The 17,277-nt window shown below is 45.9% G+C and overlaps 1 protein-coding gene across 1 annotated transcript in view; it reads right to left on the bottom strand.

The window, feature by feature from the left end:
• Positions 1-17,277, bottom strand: part of GABBR2 (gamma-aminobutyric acid type B receptor subunit 2) — a 725,909-nt gene that overhangs the window by 434,558 nt on the left and 274,074 nt on the right. The window contains exons 4-6 of the mRNA XM_056862472.1: positions 10,810-10,911; positions 4,898-4,963; positions 1,736-1,936 (exon numbers count right to left, since the gene is read on the bottom strand). Of these exons, the coding sequence (XP_056718450.1) occupies positions 1,736-1,936; positions 4,898-4,963; positions 10,810-10,911 (369 nt within the window). The remainder of the gene's footprint in view (positions 1-1,735; positions 1,937-4,897; positions 4,964-10,809; positions 10,912-17,277) is intronic.

Below are 17,277 nucleotides of genomic sequence, written 5' to 3'. Positions count from 1 at the left end.
CAGTCTACTGAGTCTCCACTTCAGTACAGAGTAAATGAATGATCTAATTACATCAATGGTAGCTACTCCGTGGCTCACAGAGAACCACATTCTCAATTACCATCAAGCAAAGGAACCACATGACTACTGAACGCATGTCCAAAAGCCACATGTGGCTTCTGAACGACTGAGTGAGTATCCTTGGGTCACACCAGTTCCAAAGAAGTGGCTGAATTGCCCACCTGCAGTGGGAGCACATTGGAAGTGAGGCCAAAGCAATGGATCATGGACAGAAACACCATGATCTGTGTAGGATGCTTTGGAATTATGGGAGACTGGGTTTATTTAATTAATTAATTTCTCATGCAACATAGCTTGGGAATTACCATTCCAAAATAAGGTTGGTTCATTTAAATGTGAAGCAAAATCTTCACTGTGTTGTTTAGGGGGCACCGTTACCATGGTGAAATTCATTTGCTAAATGAAGCTCAAAATCATTTTTCAAGTTCACTAACCACCTAATAAAACCATCTAATAAAAAGGGTCACATTCTCTAAGGAACAAACATGCATACTTTTAAACAGATGTCAACAGGGTTAATTCCTCCATTGGGTGAGCAGGGCTTCCTCTTTCCTACCTACACCTCTGACCTTTCCAGAGATTCCACTGCTGATTGACATTGCCTTTCTCTTCTCTCCCTTCCCCTGCTCCAAAATGCTTATATTAGGCACATTTAACATATTTTTAAAGTGATGTTGTATCCTTAAGCAATCAAAAGTATGTTTGGTACCTCATGTCTAAAATACTTGTGGGGAAGGAGAGAGTTCATGACATAACAACCAACGAGTCAGCTCTCTTCACAGGCAGCTTCTGCTGCAGATTAGTAGAACCTGTTTCCCCAAAACTCAAGCATAAGTCTGACAAGAATATGTTAAGTACATTTTTCTCAAGAGTGCAGTAACTCTTCTTTTTATGTATGTTTGGATACACCCCTAATATCTTTAAACCTCTCAACACTGATGACAGATAAATATTACCAAGTTGTATCCAAAAATTCTTTTATCTTTTAAGTATACCCATACACACACACACCCCTTGCTCCTGCATCTTTAATAGAGGGCATGGTTTCCTAAATGGAGCCACCTGGGACTTTTGGTGGTGGTTGCTGAATTCTGCTTTTGTGTTGGTATCACAAGGTAGAGGACTGGGTCTTAAAGGTTACTATAAGAAATCATCCTGTCCCTCATCTCCGGAGGGCATTTATGTTAGCCCGTTTTAATGTTCTCCCTTCTGCTATTCTGTATGGGAGATATAAGAAAATTCCGTACTCTGCCAGTGTGTGTAAATGTGCCCTGGGGGAGATAGAAAGTATTGACCATATGCTCTTGTATTGTCCATTTTATTGTGAAATTTGTGCGGTCCTTTTAGATCCCTTTCTCTCAAATCATGTAGATCAAGCTGATGATAGTAAGATCAAATTGTTGTTATCCTCCCAAGATTCTGAGACTACTGAATCTGTGACTAAATTTTTTGTTGAAATTGTTAAGAGGCGGAGGTTAAATGATGTTTAGAGGGTTGGTTTTATTTGATCGACTGCTTGATGGTATGCCAATAAAGGTATTGGAAAAATTGAAAAATTGGGGAAAAAATTGAAATCATCCACAACTGCTGCTTCACTCAACAGACAATTTGACAGTAAAAATACAGTACATCTGGGAAATATTTGTAAATTTTCAAAATGATAAAACTGTCTCACCTTTCCTGAAATGGTTTTTATCGCTTTGGAACTGAGAGGTTCAAAATCTACTCCAATGTATCCTTCCATGGCTTTGAGAAGGTCTCTACTGAGGCAGTGTGATGTATTTAGCTTTGGAATAACTTGTTCCCACCAGTAACTCTGATACCACCCAGGAATGATCCACTGATACTTACTGCCATACATATTTTCATTATATGCCTACAATGCAAACATAAAAAGGAGAATCAATATTATTGTTGGGGGGGGGGGAACACCACTTATTATAAAACATAATGCACTTAAAAAAACCTATCTTACAAAAGTACACATTTAAAAAGAGACCAATTTTAATAAACAAAATCCCCATTTCACTACATCCACATGTATGCAATTCAGAACCTGCACTGAATACCCAAGATGCAACCAGCTGAGTCCTTCTCACTGTGATCTGGCCGATTATTCCTGGCTGAGGCCCGACTGGGCTGTCATGGCTTCATTACATTGCAGGAGAAAGACAGACCCTGCTGCAGCCTTGCAGAGGCAGCCAATGGTGAGACCACAGTGAAAAGCAGCTGAAGTGGACTGGATTCGAGGGGAGCAAGCGTGAAGCCTCAGTGGACAGTGAACCTGTGCTAGTTTAAAACACAGTTTAACGCAGATGATTATCCATCTGGAACTGGATTGTGTTGCCGGCTTCTTGCCCCAGTTGGGTTCTAACAAAATGAAAAGTTTGCCCTCTTTTCAAAAGGGTGTTGTTCTGCCCATATAGAAAAGAAGTGTTCTACCCACATCTAATGAGTGGAGAGCTCATTCCATGTCATCCTGCAGTTGCAGATATAACACCAGGAGGGTGATGTCTTAGTTTAGATGGAATTTGGATGTTACTTTAAGAAGAAACTGGAACAAAGTGCAATAGACTACCCTAGTGTTGAATACTTTCAGAAAGAGAGGGTCATGCTGCAGTGCCTGAAGTTTGCTGACCCTTCTGGCTGACATGATGGCAATAAGGAACACTGTTTTCAAGGTGAGGGAGCCGGTGGCCATGGGCTCAAATCAAGTGACCAGAGGTTGGACTGGGGGAATTGATCTAAGGCATAGTTTGGATTACCTTTAAGCAAACAAGGATCCCCCCTCAATATGGATGTGGAAGTATGATAAGCCGGAGAGATGGACTCTTATGGACATGGACAAAAATCCTCCCTGGATGAAGTTTAGGTTATATTCAAAGACCTTTTCGATGGGTTCTACGTTTTGGTCCTTAGCCCATGCACAGAAACACTTCCACTTGGCAGAACAAGTGTGCCAACTAGAAGGTTTTCTAGTGCCAAGAAGAACCTCTTTTACAGGTTCAGTAAACTGGGTGCAGGAAGAGGCCCTGTAGAAGAAGGTCATGTTCCTGGAGGAGAAGGATGTGTGAACCTGTTGTGGGACACAGCCAGCAGAGTCAGAAACCATGTTTGTCTCCGCCAAAAGGGAGCTATTAAGATGGCCGATGTGGTTCCTTCCCTCATTTTGTAGAGGACCCTTGGGATTAGTGGTATTGGGGAACATGTATAGCAGGCCTCCCATCCACTGGACATGGAAAGTGTCTTCTATGAATATTGAATCTCATGCACCATGGGAACAAAAGAATTTGCATTTTTTTTATTTGTCTGGTAGCAAGTAAGTCTATTGTTGTCACTCCCCAATGTTGGAATATTGGGTGAGAAAAACTCAGTTGAACGGCCACTTGTGAGGTGCTAGAGGGTGCAGATGAGAAAGTCCACTGGTTGTTGGGCTGGATGTGAATAGCCTGGATGGTGGCATTGTTGCAAATGGCCCATTCCCATATCTGTGGAAAGATGGAACAGTGTGAGTGAAGAGGTGTCATCTTGTTTGTTTATGTAGAACATGGCCATGGTATTGTCTGTGGCTATGTGGATGTTTTTGCCCAGCATGTGAGAAGTGTAGTCTGGTTCTCTGTCCTCGTAAGCAGGTTGATCATAGTCAAAAGCCAGCTCACCTAGGGATTGTGCTTCTTTGTGTGCATTTGATGGAGGGTCTGAGACATGTAGAAGATAGCAGCCTGCTTCTGCTTAATCAGATCCGAGGGGACCATATGGATCCCAACCTTGATCATAACAGTCACCCTGGAGGTGAGTATATCTCAGGGTTCCATTTTTCCTGCTGTTGTAGAATTTTGATGAACTTGGTACAAATGTTTGATGTTTTCATTCAGGAACAAGTGCTCACAGCCTTGTCTATAAAGCATCTAGCTCTGGACTACAACACTGCTCTTAATCATGCACTACATTTTAATTCCATGCTTTAAATGATGCTGAAGAGCCAGCGTGGTGTAGTCGTTAAGAGCGGTGGTTTGGAGCAGTGGAGTCTGATCTGGAGAACCAGGTTTGATTCCCTGCTCCTCCACATGAGCAGCAGAGGCTCATCTGGTGAACTGGATTGGTTTCCCCACTCCTACACATGAAGCCAGCTGGGTGACCTTGGGCAAGTTACAGCTCGGTTAGAGCTCTCTCTGCCCCACCTACCTCACAGGGTATCTGTTGTGGGGAGGGGAAGGGAAGGTGATTGTAAGCCAGTTTGAGTCTCCCTTAAGTGGTAGAGAATATAAAAACCAACTATTCTTCTTCTTCTCTTATATCAAGGAATTGTCAGTGCAGACTGGACAAATTTCAGTTTTCAGACAGATTTACAATATATTGAGTCATCTGAATATATGTTCAAAATGCTACTCTGCGTTCAGCCAGCTTGATCACCGTGCATGGTTCTTGTAAGTGGTCCGGGACACATGAAAGAATGTTAATGATTCTTAATGTCAGTGGGTGATTTTCTGAATTCTCTCGCAGGGATGGGGTACTACAGCAATACTTTCATGGTGTGTACATGTGTGGGAAGAAGACAGTTTGACTAGGGGTAATCTCTGGTACTGGCTGCAATTGGTGGTTTCTGGGGAACTGGTACTGAAATTACTGAATTTGCTGCCTACTCTGGGAGTGCCTTTTTGTTTCCACTAGGCTCTGCTTGTAAAAAAAACAAAAAAGCAAACAGTACAAAGGCCTCACAAGCCTCCTGCGCACTCTCATTCAAAGGAAACGAAACCCAGCAGTTCTCCAGCTTGGACATCTCACTGCTTGGGGAAGTACGTTGATCAAATAACACTACTATTTTTTCTTTACTTACACAGCAGAATACTTTTGCTGCCATTTCCTCATTAAACTGGCCAAGGATAATTCGAACATCATTCCCCTGCAGACATGAAAAATGATGCATTAATGGAATCACAATGCTGGAATGACCCACCTTCAAAATCCGCCCCCCCACCCCACATACTGCTCACATGCAAATTAGACATGCCTCCACATTTCAAGTTTCTTTTAATGCATTATATTAGTGACATCCTCCTCTACCTGGATGTTTAGCACTGTAGCTCTATGAACCAGTTTAAACTACACATAAGTGACTCATGTTATACAGAAAAGCATCAAGTTGTGACATGTTTTAAAAGAGAAAAGTAATATTTAATGATAGCATTCCAAGGAAGCCACTCAAAGGGAGCCTTTATCAGCTGCACCAGGATGGCCCAGAAGCACCAGAACAACTTAACACCAGCAAATTGCTGTGGTAATGAAACATGCTCATCTGTCCCTCTATCCACTGACAGGCCCCAGTTTAGGCAGTTGAGGTCAATGAGCAGAGCAGAGAAGGTAACACACACACAATAATAAACTTATTTATTTACACACAATTTGTAATAAATAACAAATGCTCATGAACTAATTTTAACATTTTGTCTTTCCCTTTGTGAATTAGCAGAGACACTGAAAGCATTGTTTACAGTACAACAGCCCATATGCACACCCGCCCTGCGGAGGAAAATACTCCTTTGGTGTTTTTCCTAGAAAGAGTGTATGTGTGTGTATGTTTGTGGGGGGGGGGTATCACCAGGACTGTCAAGTCACAACTGACTTACAGCAACCCCAGCCAGGGGCTTTCAAGGCAAATGAGTAAGCAGAGGTGGTTTACCATCACCTTCCTCTGTAGTCTTCCTTGTTGGTTCCCTTTCCAAGTACAGATCCTGCTGAGCTTCTGAGATCTAATGAGATCGGCCTATACCACACCACATTCCCTCCCATGATTTACGCACCATTAAACGATGCATTAAAGAGCATCCCCAAGGGAGGACATTTCATTTCATTTCCAGCACTTTTTTGACAAAAGCCTTTCTATTTGTGTGTGAAACTATAATGCAAATAAATGTGTGTTAAGTGCCGTCAAGTCGCTTCTGACTCATGGCGACCCTATGAATCAATGTCATCCAAAATGTCCTATCTTTGACAGCCTTGCTCAGATCTTGCAAATTGAGGGCTGTGGCTTCCTTGATTGAGTCAATCCATCTCTTGTTGGGTCTTCCTCTTTTCCTGCTGCCCTCAACTTTTCCTAGCATGACTGTCTTTTCTAGTGACTCTTGCCTTCTCATAATATGACCAAAATACGATAGCCTCAGTTTAGTCATTTTAGCTTCTAGGGCCAGTTCAGGCTTGATTTGATCTATAACCCACTGATTTGGTTTTTTTGGCAGTCCATGGTATACGTAACTCTCTCCTCCAACACCACATTTCAAAGGAGTCTACTTTCTTCCTATCAGCTTTCTTCAATGTGTGTAGGAGTGGAGAAACAAATCCCGTTCACCAGATTAGCCTCCGCTGCTCATGTGGAGGAGTGGGGAATCAAACCTGGTTCTCCAGGTCAGACTCCACCGCTCCAAACCACTGCTCTTAACCACTACACCACGCTGGCTCGAGGGGTCTCACAACTAAGCGCTGCAGATTGTTTTTCGCTTGCCAGTGTGGTGTAGTGCTTAAGAGCAGTGGTTTGGAGTGGTGGACTCTGATCTGGAGAACTGGGTTTGATTCCCCACTCCTCCACATGAGTGGCAGAGGCTAATCTGGTGAACCAGGTTGGTTTCCCCATTCCTACACATGAAGCCAGCTGGGTGACCTTGGGCTAGTCACAGTTCTATTAAGAGCTGTCTCAGCCCCACCTACCTCACAGGGTGTCTGTTGTGGGGAGGGGAGGGGAAGGTGATTGTAAGCTGGCTTGAGTCTTCCTTAAGTGGCAGAGAAAGTTGGCATATAAAAGCCAACTCTTCTTCTTCTTCTTCTTGCCTGAGGATGGTTGGAAAAGTGGGAGGAGTCTGACCTGGGCCTCCATGCTCTAGGCTGAGGCAGCAGCCGTTCTCTATCCTCCAAGGAGGGATGCAGAAGTCAGAAAGGACCCAATCCTTTGCAGGGGGTGTAAAAAATCAGATGCCCTAGTCAGTCCGAGCTACTTTGGAACTTCTAAGAGTAGCTGCCAAAGGTAGGAACTAAATCAGACTTTGATTCGTTTTCATTAAGTATATATGTTACAGTAACATATAGATAAAATGATTAAACTCTTTCATACCAACATTATCATCATCTTTAAAAGGAAACTGGACCCTCCCAATAATTCATATTATGCCTAACACACCAGTTTTTTCTATGTTGTTTTGAAGCAGATTCCATCAAAACCACTGGAGCTTTTACTTCTATGTAATTTATCTGGGATCAGGAAGCAGGGCTACAATCCTCAAACCTGACAAAACAGTTTGAGAACCATAGCTTTATTCACGAGACCCGGCACAGTATGGTAGTTACAGCATCAGACTACGATTAGGGAGATTTGGGTTCAGATCTCCACTTGCCATGAAAGTTTGCTGGGTGGCCATGCGACCGTCACACACACACACACACTCCGCATCACCCACCCCACAGCACTGCTGTGACAATAAAAATGGAGGAGAGGAGAATAATATAAGCTGCTTTGGGTCCCCATTGGGATAAAAGGTGGGCTATAAATGAAATAAAATTTAAAAATAATAAAAATGGGAGTACTCCCTCCTTTCAAAAACAAATCACGCTCTGTACAGACTTAATATAGCTTAACAACTGTACAAATGGAATACGGGGGGCGGGGGGAGAGAGAGAGAAAGGCCCTTGCTGCGGTGGGATGATCTTGTTCAGTCTATTATTTTCATTCCTGATTCCAGCTGTTTCCTCCAGTTCTATACAGTGCAGTAAGGGTGGTGCAAAGGATCAGGCTGGATTCCACTCCAGTAATATTTATCTTGCCAAATTAAGGGACCAGGATAATTTACCACAACTGGAAACAAACAAGATACCAGAAACCGAACACTGCAGTAGATTACCTTAAACATTAACTCTACATGCACTATGCATTTCTTCAGATTTATCCAAAGAATGAATGGAGTCAAGTGAGCCAATGTCTATTTTTGCTGAGGAGCCCAGAAAATAAGAAGATAGTCAGGTAGCGTTAAGATTCACGGGTCCTAGTTTTATTATACAAGAATTTGCCATGGCAGCTCCCACATCCTAGTGGGGAACTTTAACTTCTCGATTCTTTTGGTCAGTCCTTAAGGGCTAATGTAATAAACATAACTATAATCCGTAGCAAGACAATTAGGCCTCTGATGTCACAATCTGATATAATGCTGGAGATGTAGGTAAGGCAGACAACAAATTAAGAAGCCAGAATTCTCAAAGAGGAAAGACGCTTAAATAAAAATAAAACATTCTCATGCACATGTAACAAGTCTGTGAATTTGTTATCCAAAGTGGGATTTCCCTGTTGCCCACTAAGAAAACAGAAGGATCTATTTACTTCACTTATATCTCACTTTTCTTTCCTGTGGGTAACAACATTCTCCCCTTCTCCCTTTTATCCTCAAAATAACCCTGTGAGCTTCCATGGCAGCGTGGGGATTTGAACCTGGTTCTCCCAGATTCTAATCCAACACGCTAATTACTATACCACTCTGTTGCTCCCTTTGCACATTCTGCAATGTGACGAATTGTGCATTACAACGGGCAGGGCAGAGGGTGGGGAAACTGGCTAGAAGCAGCTGAACTGTGTTTCTGCTCTGCTCAGGTTGGGTACTGAAGGCCTCAGCATGCCCAGAAGTACTTCTGCCAGGGAGGAACTGGGGAGGGGACCCTGCCAGCTGGCTAGCAGCGGTAGTTGAGTAAGTGGGGTACAAAACCCAACTCCTTCTCTCCTTCTTCTTCCTTTCTAATGTTCTTACAGGTACTTAAGCTCTGAGCATGCCATGCAAAGAGGTGCAAGTATTTGCCTAAGGGCTGTAGCCTAGTTTAAATATTTGAAGGGATGTCATGTTGATGAGGGAACTAGCTTGTTCTCTGTTGCTCCAGAGACTAGGACACGGAGTAATGGATTTAAACTAATAGAAAAGCGATTCCACCTGGACATTAGGAAGAACTTTCTGACGGTGAGGGCTGTTCGACGGTGGAATGTGCTGCCTCGGAGGGTGGTGGAGTCCCCGTCTTTGGGGGTCTTTAAGCAGAGGATGGATGGCCATCTGTCAGGAGTGCTTTGATTGTGGGATCCTGCATGGCGGGGGGAGGGTTGGGGTCACTGGGGATGTGGGGGGAGGTAGTTGTTAATTTCCTGCATTGTGTAGGGGGTTGGACTAGATGACCCTGGTGGTCCCTTCCAACTCTATGCTTCTATGATTCTAGTGCTTGAAGGAAGCTCTGCAAGCAGAGAGACTGAGAGAGAGAGAGAGAGAGAGAGAGAGGGGGGGGTATTTTTCACGGTGGATTTTGCTTCGGTTTCGAATCGGACAAACAATAAACCGATTTAAATAGCTTTTTCATGGCAGCGCAGATTCTCCCCCCATCCCAAGGCATTTTCAATTTTTCATGGGAGAAACAGCGCACTTCTCTGCGCTGCTTACGTCTGCTGCCGCTCATGACTCACCGCTCCAAATCCGCCTAATCCCGCCCACTCTTCCTATGATCCTGTGTGTGTTTTTTTTTGGGGGGGGGCATCCTGAGAGCGGCAAATCCAAGCCAAAACCCCCATCACCCTTCTGAAGAGAGGCAGCCAGTCTGCTCTGGGTCTCCCTCCAGTCGGTGCGATCCTATGTGTGTGTGTGTTGGGGGGGGCATCCTGAGAGGGCAAATCCAAGCCAAAACCCCCATCACCCTTCTGAAGAGAGGCAGCCAGTCTGCTCTGGGTCTCCCTCCAGTCGGTGCGATCCTATGTGTGTGTGTGTTGGGGGGGGCATCCTGAGAGGGCAAATCCAAGCCAAAACCCCCATCACCCTTCTGAAGAGGGGCAGCCAGTCTGCTTTGGGTCTCCCTCCTGCCGGTGCGATGCTGTTAGAGTGGCAACTCCCCCAGCCAATCACCGTTCTTGGGGGAGGAGAAAGGAGACGTCCCAGGGAGCGAAGCAAACATTTTTTCATGGGCATCCGAGCAACAAAACGCTCTTCTACTGGAAAGTACGGCTCAGAAGTGGTTTGGATTGCCTCTCTTTTAACCCGGCTTATTTTGCTCAGTGGGGGAAAACACGGATCTGGAGTGAATAACCAAAATTTGCCTCCGACCCAAATCAGCATTGAAACAGCAGCAAATCTCCGTGAAGAATACCCCAGAGAGAATGAGGAAAACCTGCTCTGGATTCAGAAGCTTCTCCCCCCCCCCCATTTGTTTATATTTTATTTTTGGGTTGTAGGCCACTTTGGGTCCCTATTGTGAAGAAAAGCAGGATACAAATAAACAAATTAGCAAAGTTGGGACTGTAGCCAAATGGGGATCACATTGCCATATGTGTGGCCATAACCCTGAAAGGTGATGTCCAGGCGTTCTTCCCACATGCATACACCAGACACATGAAGCGAGTGCGCACCCTAGAATACTACCCAGAATCCTCTGCAATGCCAAGTGATTCTTTGCCAAGCATCCAGTGGTTCCTTTGCAGGCAAGTCATTGTGAAAGCCACTGCTTTAGCGGATAGCATAATCTGTTGAACTGTTCACTTTATTTCGCATCATTACAAAAGGTAATAGTCATATGTCATAGCTGCATTTACTTTTTACAGACAGTATTACATGACTAATATAACAGCAAAACAAAAAACCGCCTCAAAGGAAACTGTAAAAAGGAGACTTGTCAAATATGCTATTTTCATTCAATTCTTTCTTTAAGATCTCTTGTCCAATTTGCTCCTTGAATTTCATGAACACTCACCTTGAGCTTTTTGACACTTGTGCAAGGGTCGTTAGAAAAACTCTCTGTGTCTGAGATTTCGATATCTTCACCATACAGGACACCGGTCAGATCATTCCGTACCTGTTGCAGAATGAAAGGAAAAAATGTGTAGGCTTGCACTCTTACTCTGCACCTTTTGCATTTTGTTACGATGATGTAACCAAGCAGCAAAAGAGTTATAGTAAGTACTATTAAGAGTGGGAGTGGGGATTTCCCAACAAGTATTCCAAAAAACAAGATTGTAATGTAGCTGCTCTGCTGCAAGTAAGGGGTCCTGCTGCTGCAGTCCAAACAAGCAGACTGGTCCTCATCCATCTGCAAAGCTTGCTCCTAAATCCTATTAACCCTAAATCTCAAATCCTCAATCCATCAAGCATCACAGGAAAACTGGGGCTGTTACCACACTAGGTATTCCCAGTGATGTATTAAGAGTTTGAAAATGTTATAAAAAATACTGTTCGCACTTTCTATGTATTCCCACTGATGTATTAAGAGTTTGAAACTGTTATAAAAAATACTGTTCGCACTTTGTTTGGCCCCTTTAGCTGTGAAGACGTCTTCCAACCATTTTTTAGCCATGGCATCCAAAAACCCTTTTAAAGCGATGTTTTTTATAACATTTCCAAACTCTTGATACATCGCTGGGAATACCCGGTAACAGCCTGGGTCTTATCCTGTGAACATTCTTTCCACAGATCCATTGTATCTTCATTCCACTGATTTCACTTTTTTAACACTCTCATCAGAACTTATAACATTACTTCCCTTTCTATCAAACACAAGTACATTAACATGAACCACTTACATACTACACAAGAAGCTACAGAAATAATCCAAATTATAATGTATTCTACCTTGTAACTACACAAGGCTTATTTTGGATTCATTATCCATTTCTGTTATAAAGTATAGACCTGTAACACCAAACATGGAATTGTATAGATGTCAGGCTGTTATCTCAGTTTCAATGTTGCCTCTGTTCCTTTGCTGAACCGTCCAGACTTCAAGGACGGCTCCACATACCAAAGCCTGGGAACGCTACTCCTGGGAAAGTGTGCTCTGTTTATGCCTTGTTTATGCTTTGTAATCTCCCGCCGTTTTCAAGCCTTATATTGCCAACTAGCTAGCAAGACACTCATAGCTGTCATCTTATTCTCAATGCACTGTATTGCCTATTTGACCAGTAAAAGCCATCTGCTTGGATTCTAAATGTCTCTGTGGTGATTTCTGGTTCTTTGGGTCAAGAGCTTACATTATGACAGCTATCAGTCTTTACAACCCTTCTTCAACGTTCCCCTAGCCAGGTTGGAGCCCTGGAGGGTTCGCCTGCCACTCGGATGGGAGCTAGGAGGTCGCTCTCCGAGTGAACCGTGACTGCTACCTCTTGGAACTCTGGAGTCCTCATTTGTGGATCCTACCCTGTTACAGGACATAGTCGCTGAACTCATTAGGACTAACCTAGAGGTTTGCCGCTTGAGGGGACTGGTACAGACACAGTGGCAATCTCTAGGGAGAGTTCTCTGGATGTTAACGTCGGAGGATACTAATACTCATTTAGACCGCCAAGATTTTGATCAGTTACTGGATGATGCCCGGCTGGCAACTGAGGACTTACAAGTACTAACCGGATTATTGGACAAACTTATTGCCCGGGAGACTCTCCCATCCACGGCTCTAACGCATCCTGTTGCCCTGGAAAAAGGTGCCATGGCAGGAGCCGCGCCGGAAGGTTTTTCCGATACCCGATGCAGCCAGCTGTCAAGCTGAAGCCAAGCGGGTCGCTGTCCACACGGCTCTCATCTTTGCGGATTGTACACCTTGGCCCAACGTTTGGCCTCGACGTTTGGGGCCGATGCACCCGCGATTGCAGTTCGAATACAACCATTGCTGGGCGGGGAACCCGACCCCATACTCACACTCCTGGAAACGGAACTTTTACCGCATGTTACCACACCCGTGCAGCCTATGCCCGGTCCTTGGAAACAACTCAAATTGAAAACTACGTACGATGGATCTCTCGAAATCCTACCCTGTTTCTTGCATCAAGTGGACAGCTATATGCGAGAACAAGGACAGTTTTTCCCTACAGAGGACAGCCGGGTGCGCTATGTGGCTTCCCTTTTGACAGGTAAAGCAGCCGACTGGATGGTCCTCCAATTCGACACCCGATCCCGCTCTATCCGTTCCCTCAACAATTTCATGACTGCTTTACGTAGGAGGTTTGAGGACCCCTTTCTGGGGGAACGAGCCAAAGCGGAACTGTTACAACTAAGACAAGGCTCTACTCCAGTTCGAGAATTTGCCGATGAATTTCAAAGACTGGCAAGTAAAATTGTGGGCTGGCCCGAAGCCACCCTAATTCACCATTTCAGGGAAGCCTTACACCCTGACGTTCTGAACTGGTCGTACATGCGGGGTGATCCCGAAACTCTTGAGGATTGGATTCTATTAGCCGAAGAAGTGGAAAGCCACTGATGCTTTATTTCCCTTGTCCGCCAAAAGCACAAGGAGAAAAGCGTCCAAAAGCCCCAGCCCAAGGCACCACCTCCCAATCCACGGAAACCTACATGTCCACCCCAGGATTGCGAAACCCGATTTCAAAGAGGTGCCTGCCTCACTTGTGGGGAAATGGGCCACTTTGCAGCAGTCTGCCCATACCACCCTGAATCCTTTCGTCCCAGCACGACAACCCGAGCCAGAGGACGACCACAACGCAGAGGCACCGCGGCCACCCGCAGCGCAGCACCGGGAAGACCCACACCCTCTGCACTTCACGCTGGAGACTCAGCCATCCTGCCTACTACGAATGACCCTGCCGGGTCTCGGATTACAAGTGCCCCATTGGGGGACAACTTTCCCTCTTCTGATGAAGAGAACCCATGGAATTCTCCGGCTTTAAACCTGGAATCCCCCCTTGATTTGTCAAAAAACGGCTCCGGTCTGTGGTGAGTGGAGCGTCTCCACAGACCTCTGCAGATTCTCCTGCTGAACCGAATGCTCCCACTAAAATAAAGGAAGTAGAAACCACCGTTTATGTGGACGCAGTTTTACAACACCATGAAGGTGGTCCCCAACTACCCGTTAAGGCACTCATTGACTCCGGTTGCAGTCGCACTCTCATAAACGAAGCCACTTTTGCAGCACTCAAAGTCGAGTCCGAAGCTTTACCAGCCCCCGTCCAATTTGCCCAAATGGACGGGAGCCATTTCCAGGGGGGCCCAGTTGATCATCGCACCATAGGGGTGGCAATGGGAATTGGCTCCCACTGGGAGCAAATAGACTTCACCATAGCCCCTATCCGATTTGAAGTGGTCTTGGGAATTAACTGGATTAATGGACATAGTCCCATAGACTGGGACATAGACTGGGAGACGAACACTATCTCCTTTGCCAACCCCAAATGCGACCAGCATCGGCAGCGAGTTGCGCTGCTATATCCACCCGTTCCAGCATTAACCTCCGATGTCCCAGCACCGCCGATCCTACCTGATGTATACCAGGACTTTGCTGATGTCTTCAATATTAAAGAATGTGATGCCTTACCCCCCCACCGGGCCACTGACTGTGCAATTGAAGTGGTAAAGGACTGCACACTAACCAAGAGTAAGATTTACCCTATGAGCGCTTCCGAGCGCACTGTACTACGGGACTTTTTGGACAAAAACCTTGCCAGAGGGTTCATTCGCCCATCGATGGCCCAAACTCAGCCTCCGCATTTTTCGTCCGAAAAAAGGAGGGCGACCTTCGCCTATGCATTGACTTCAGAAAACTCAATGCAGTTACTCAAGCCAACGCCTATCCTATACCACTAATATCAGATATTTTGGGGCAGTTGCAGGAGGGTCGTATATTCAAGTTGGACTTAGTAGAAGCCTACTACCGGGTCTGCATCCGCGAGGGAGACGAGCCCCTCACTGCCTTCTCTAGCTGTTTTGGAATGTTTGAATTCCTCGTGATGCCTTTCGGGTTAAAAGGGGCCCCGGGGATCTTCATGCAACTCATCAACGAAATCCTCCACGATTTGCTGTATCGCGGGGTGGTGGTTTATTTGGATGACATTCTTATTTATTCGAAAACCATGGATGAGCATGTAGCTCTGGTCCAAGAAGTTCTGCAGCGCCTGCGCAATCACCAACTCTTTGCAAAGTTGGCTAAATGCGAATTTCATCAGAGCAGAATAACGTTCTTAGGATACATAATCTCCCACCATGGCCTTAGCATGGACCCTACCAAGGTCCAATCCGTTCTCGATTGGACTCCTCCCACCAACCGCAAACAAGTGCAACAGTTTCTAGGTTTTCTAATTTCTATCGTGGGTTCATCCCTAACTTCGCCCAAGTGGCGCTACCCATTACCGACCTGCTGAAAACCAAGGGTAAAGAAAGCTCGGCTACTTTACCCTCCGCTAAGATACTGTGGACTGATCAATGCCAAGCCGCTTTTGTAGCCCTCAAACGTCTCTTCACTTCGGAACCTGTGCTACGGCACCGAGACCCGAATCAAATGTTCATTGTGCAAGTCGATGCCTCCGACGTGGCTATGGGAGGGGCTCTTCTCCAAAGAGGACCGGATGGTCTCCTTCACCCTTGCGCTTACTTCTCGAAGAAGTTTGCGCACTCCCAATTGAACTGGCCCATTTGGGAGAAAGAGGCATCGGCCGTTCACCATGCACTTACTCTATGGCGACAATTCCTGGAGGGGTCTAAAGTCCCCTTTGAAGTTTGGACCGATCACAAAAATCTAGCTGCCCTCACGGGGTCCCATAAATTGTCCGCAAAACAGCAGCGTTGGACAGAATTCTTTGCTCAGTTTCGTTTCGTCCTGAAGCATGTCCCTGGGAAACAAAACGTTCTCGCAGATGCTCTCTCCCGGTTACCTCAATACCCGGCGAAACTCGATCGGCCAACAAACTCTTTATTTACACCCGCACAAAGAGAAGCCCTGCCTGTACTAGCTGTACAAACTCGATCCCAGACGCTGCCCCAGCGAAAGCACACAATAACCGGCGCGCAAGCTCCTCCAGCCCTACCGACTGCCCAGCCGCCCCCGCAACGGAAACTCACGATGGCCGACGCTCCCGCTCCTCCAGCTCCACCGGCCACCCTGCCACCTGCAGTCTGCACATCACCGCACGTAAGCGCTTCCCCCTCGTCAACCCCCATAACTGCTCCTAATGCCACTATGACCAAGGGGGGGGGGGTCCCCATCTCCGAATCTTTCTTAAATTCCCTTCGGGAACAATGCCTTATGGAACGCTCAGGTCAAACCCTGCCTCCTGGTGTAATCGAACAAGGAGGCTCTTGGTACAAAGACTCGAAATTGTATGTGCCCAAAGCGCTCCGAAAAGACGTTTTACACTTGGCTCATGGAGTAAAAACAGCTGGACACTTTGGGTTCCTGAAGACCCTTCACCTGTTGCGCAGACAATTTTGGTGGGGGGGAATGCGTTCTGACATTGACTCTTTTATTCGCAGCTGTCCTGTTTGCGCCACAGTGAAACGATCTCAAGGCAAGCCCCCAGGACTACTGCAACCAATTGAAATACCCAGCAGACCCTGGGAAGTGATTGCTATGGATTTTATGACAGATCTCCCTCTCAGCGGGGGAAAAACTGTTTTATGGGTTATCACTGACTTATTTTCTAAGCAAATACATTTGGTTCCATGTGCAGGGATCCCCTCTGCTCAGAAGTTGGCCTGCCTCTTCGTGTCACATGTCTTTAGACTACATTCGTTTCCGCGCAAAATAATCTGCGACCGCGGAAGTAGTTTCGTTGCTAAGTTTTGGAAAGCTTTTCTCAAATTAGTGGGGGTGGAGCAGGGGTCGTCTAGTGCATACCATCCCCAAACAGATGGTCAAACTGAACGTGTCAATGCTGTACTTGAATGTTATTTGCGCTGTTATGTCAACTACCACCAGGATGACTGGGTAGAACTGTTGCCTTTTGCAGAATATGCCTACAATAATGCTGTACATCAATCCACAGGTTTCAGCCCATTTTATGCGGTGTATGGACAGGACTTCGGTCCTATCACCTCAATAGACGGTTTGGAGGGGGAGGGGGATGCTGACATTGCCTCTTGGGCACACACCCTCCGTACCACATGGCCCTGGCTGATTAGCAATCTTGACCGGGCCAAACGCAAATACAAGGCGCAGGCCGACAAGCATCGTTCCCCCGGGGGAGACCTGCAAGTGGGTAACCTGGTATACCTTTCCACCAAGAATCTGCGTTCCACCCGTCCGTGCCATAAGCTCAACGCTAAATACATTGGCCCATTCCCCATCATTCGCATCATAAATCCTGTCACAGTGGAACTATCTCTCCCCAAAACCTTAAGGCGTGCATCCCGTTTTCCACATCAGCCTCCTGAAACCCCATATTGCATCTCCGCAATGGCATCCAGAACCGCCTCCCGAACAGCCCCTAATGGTGGGGGGGGGAGA

Source organism: Euleptes europaea, chromosome 17, assembly GCF_029931775.1.
Source record: "Euleptes europaea isolate rEulEur1 chromosome 17, rEulEur1.hap1, whole genome shotgun sequence".
NCBI classification, from domain to species: Eukaryota; Metazoa; Chordata; class Lepidosauria; order Squamata; family Sphaerodactylidae; genus Euleptes; species Euleptes europaea.
This window is presented reverse-complemented; position numbering and strand designations above follow the sequence as displayed.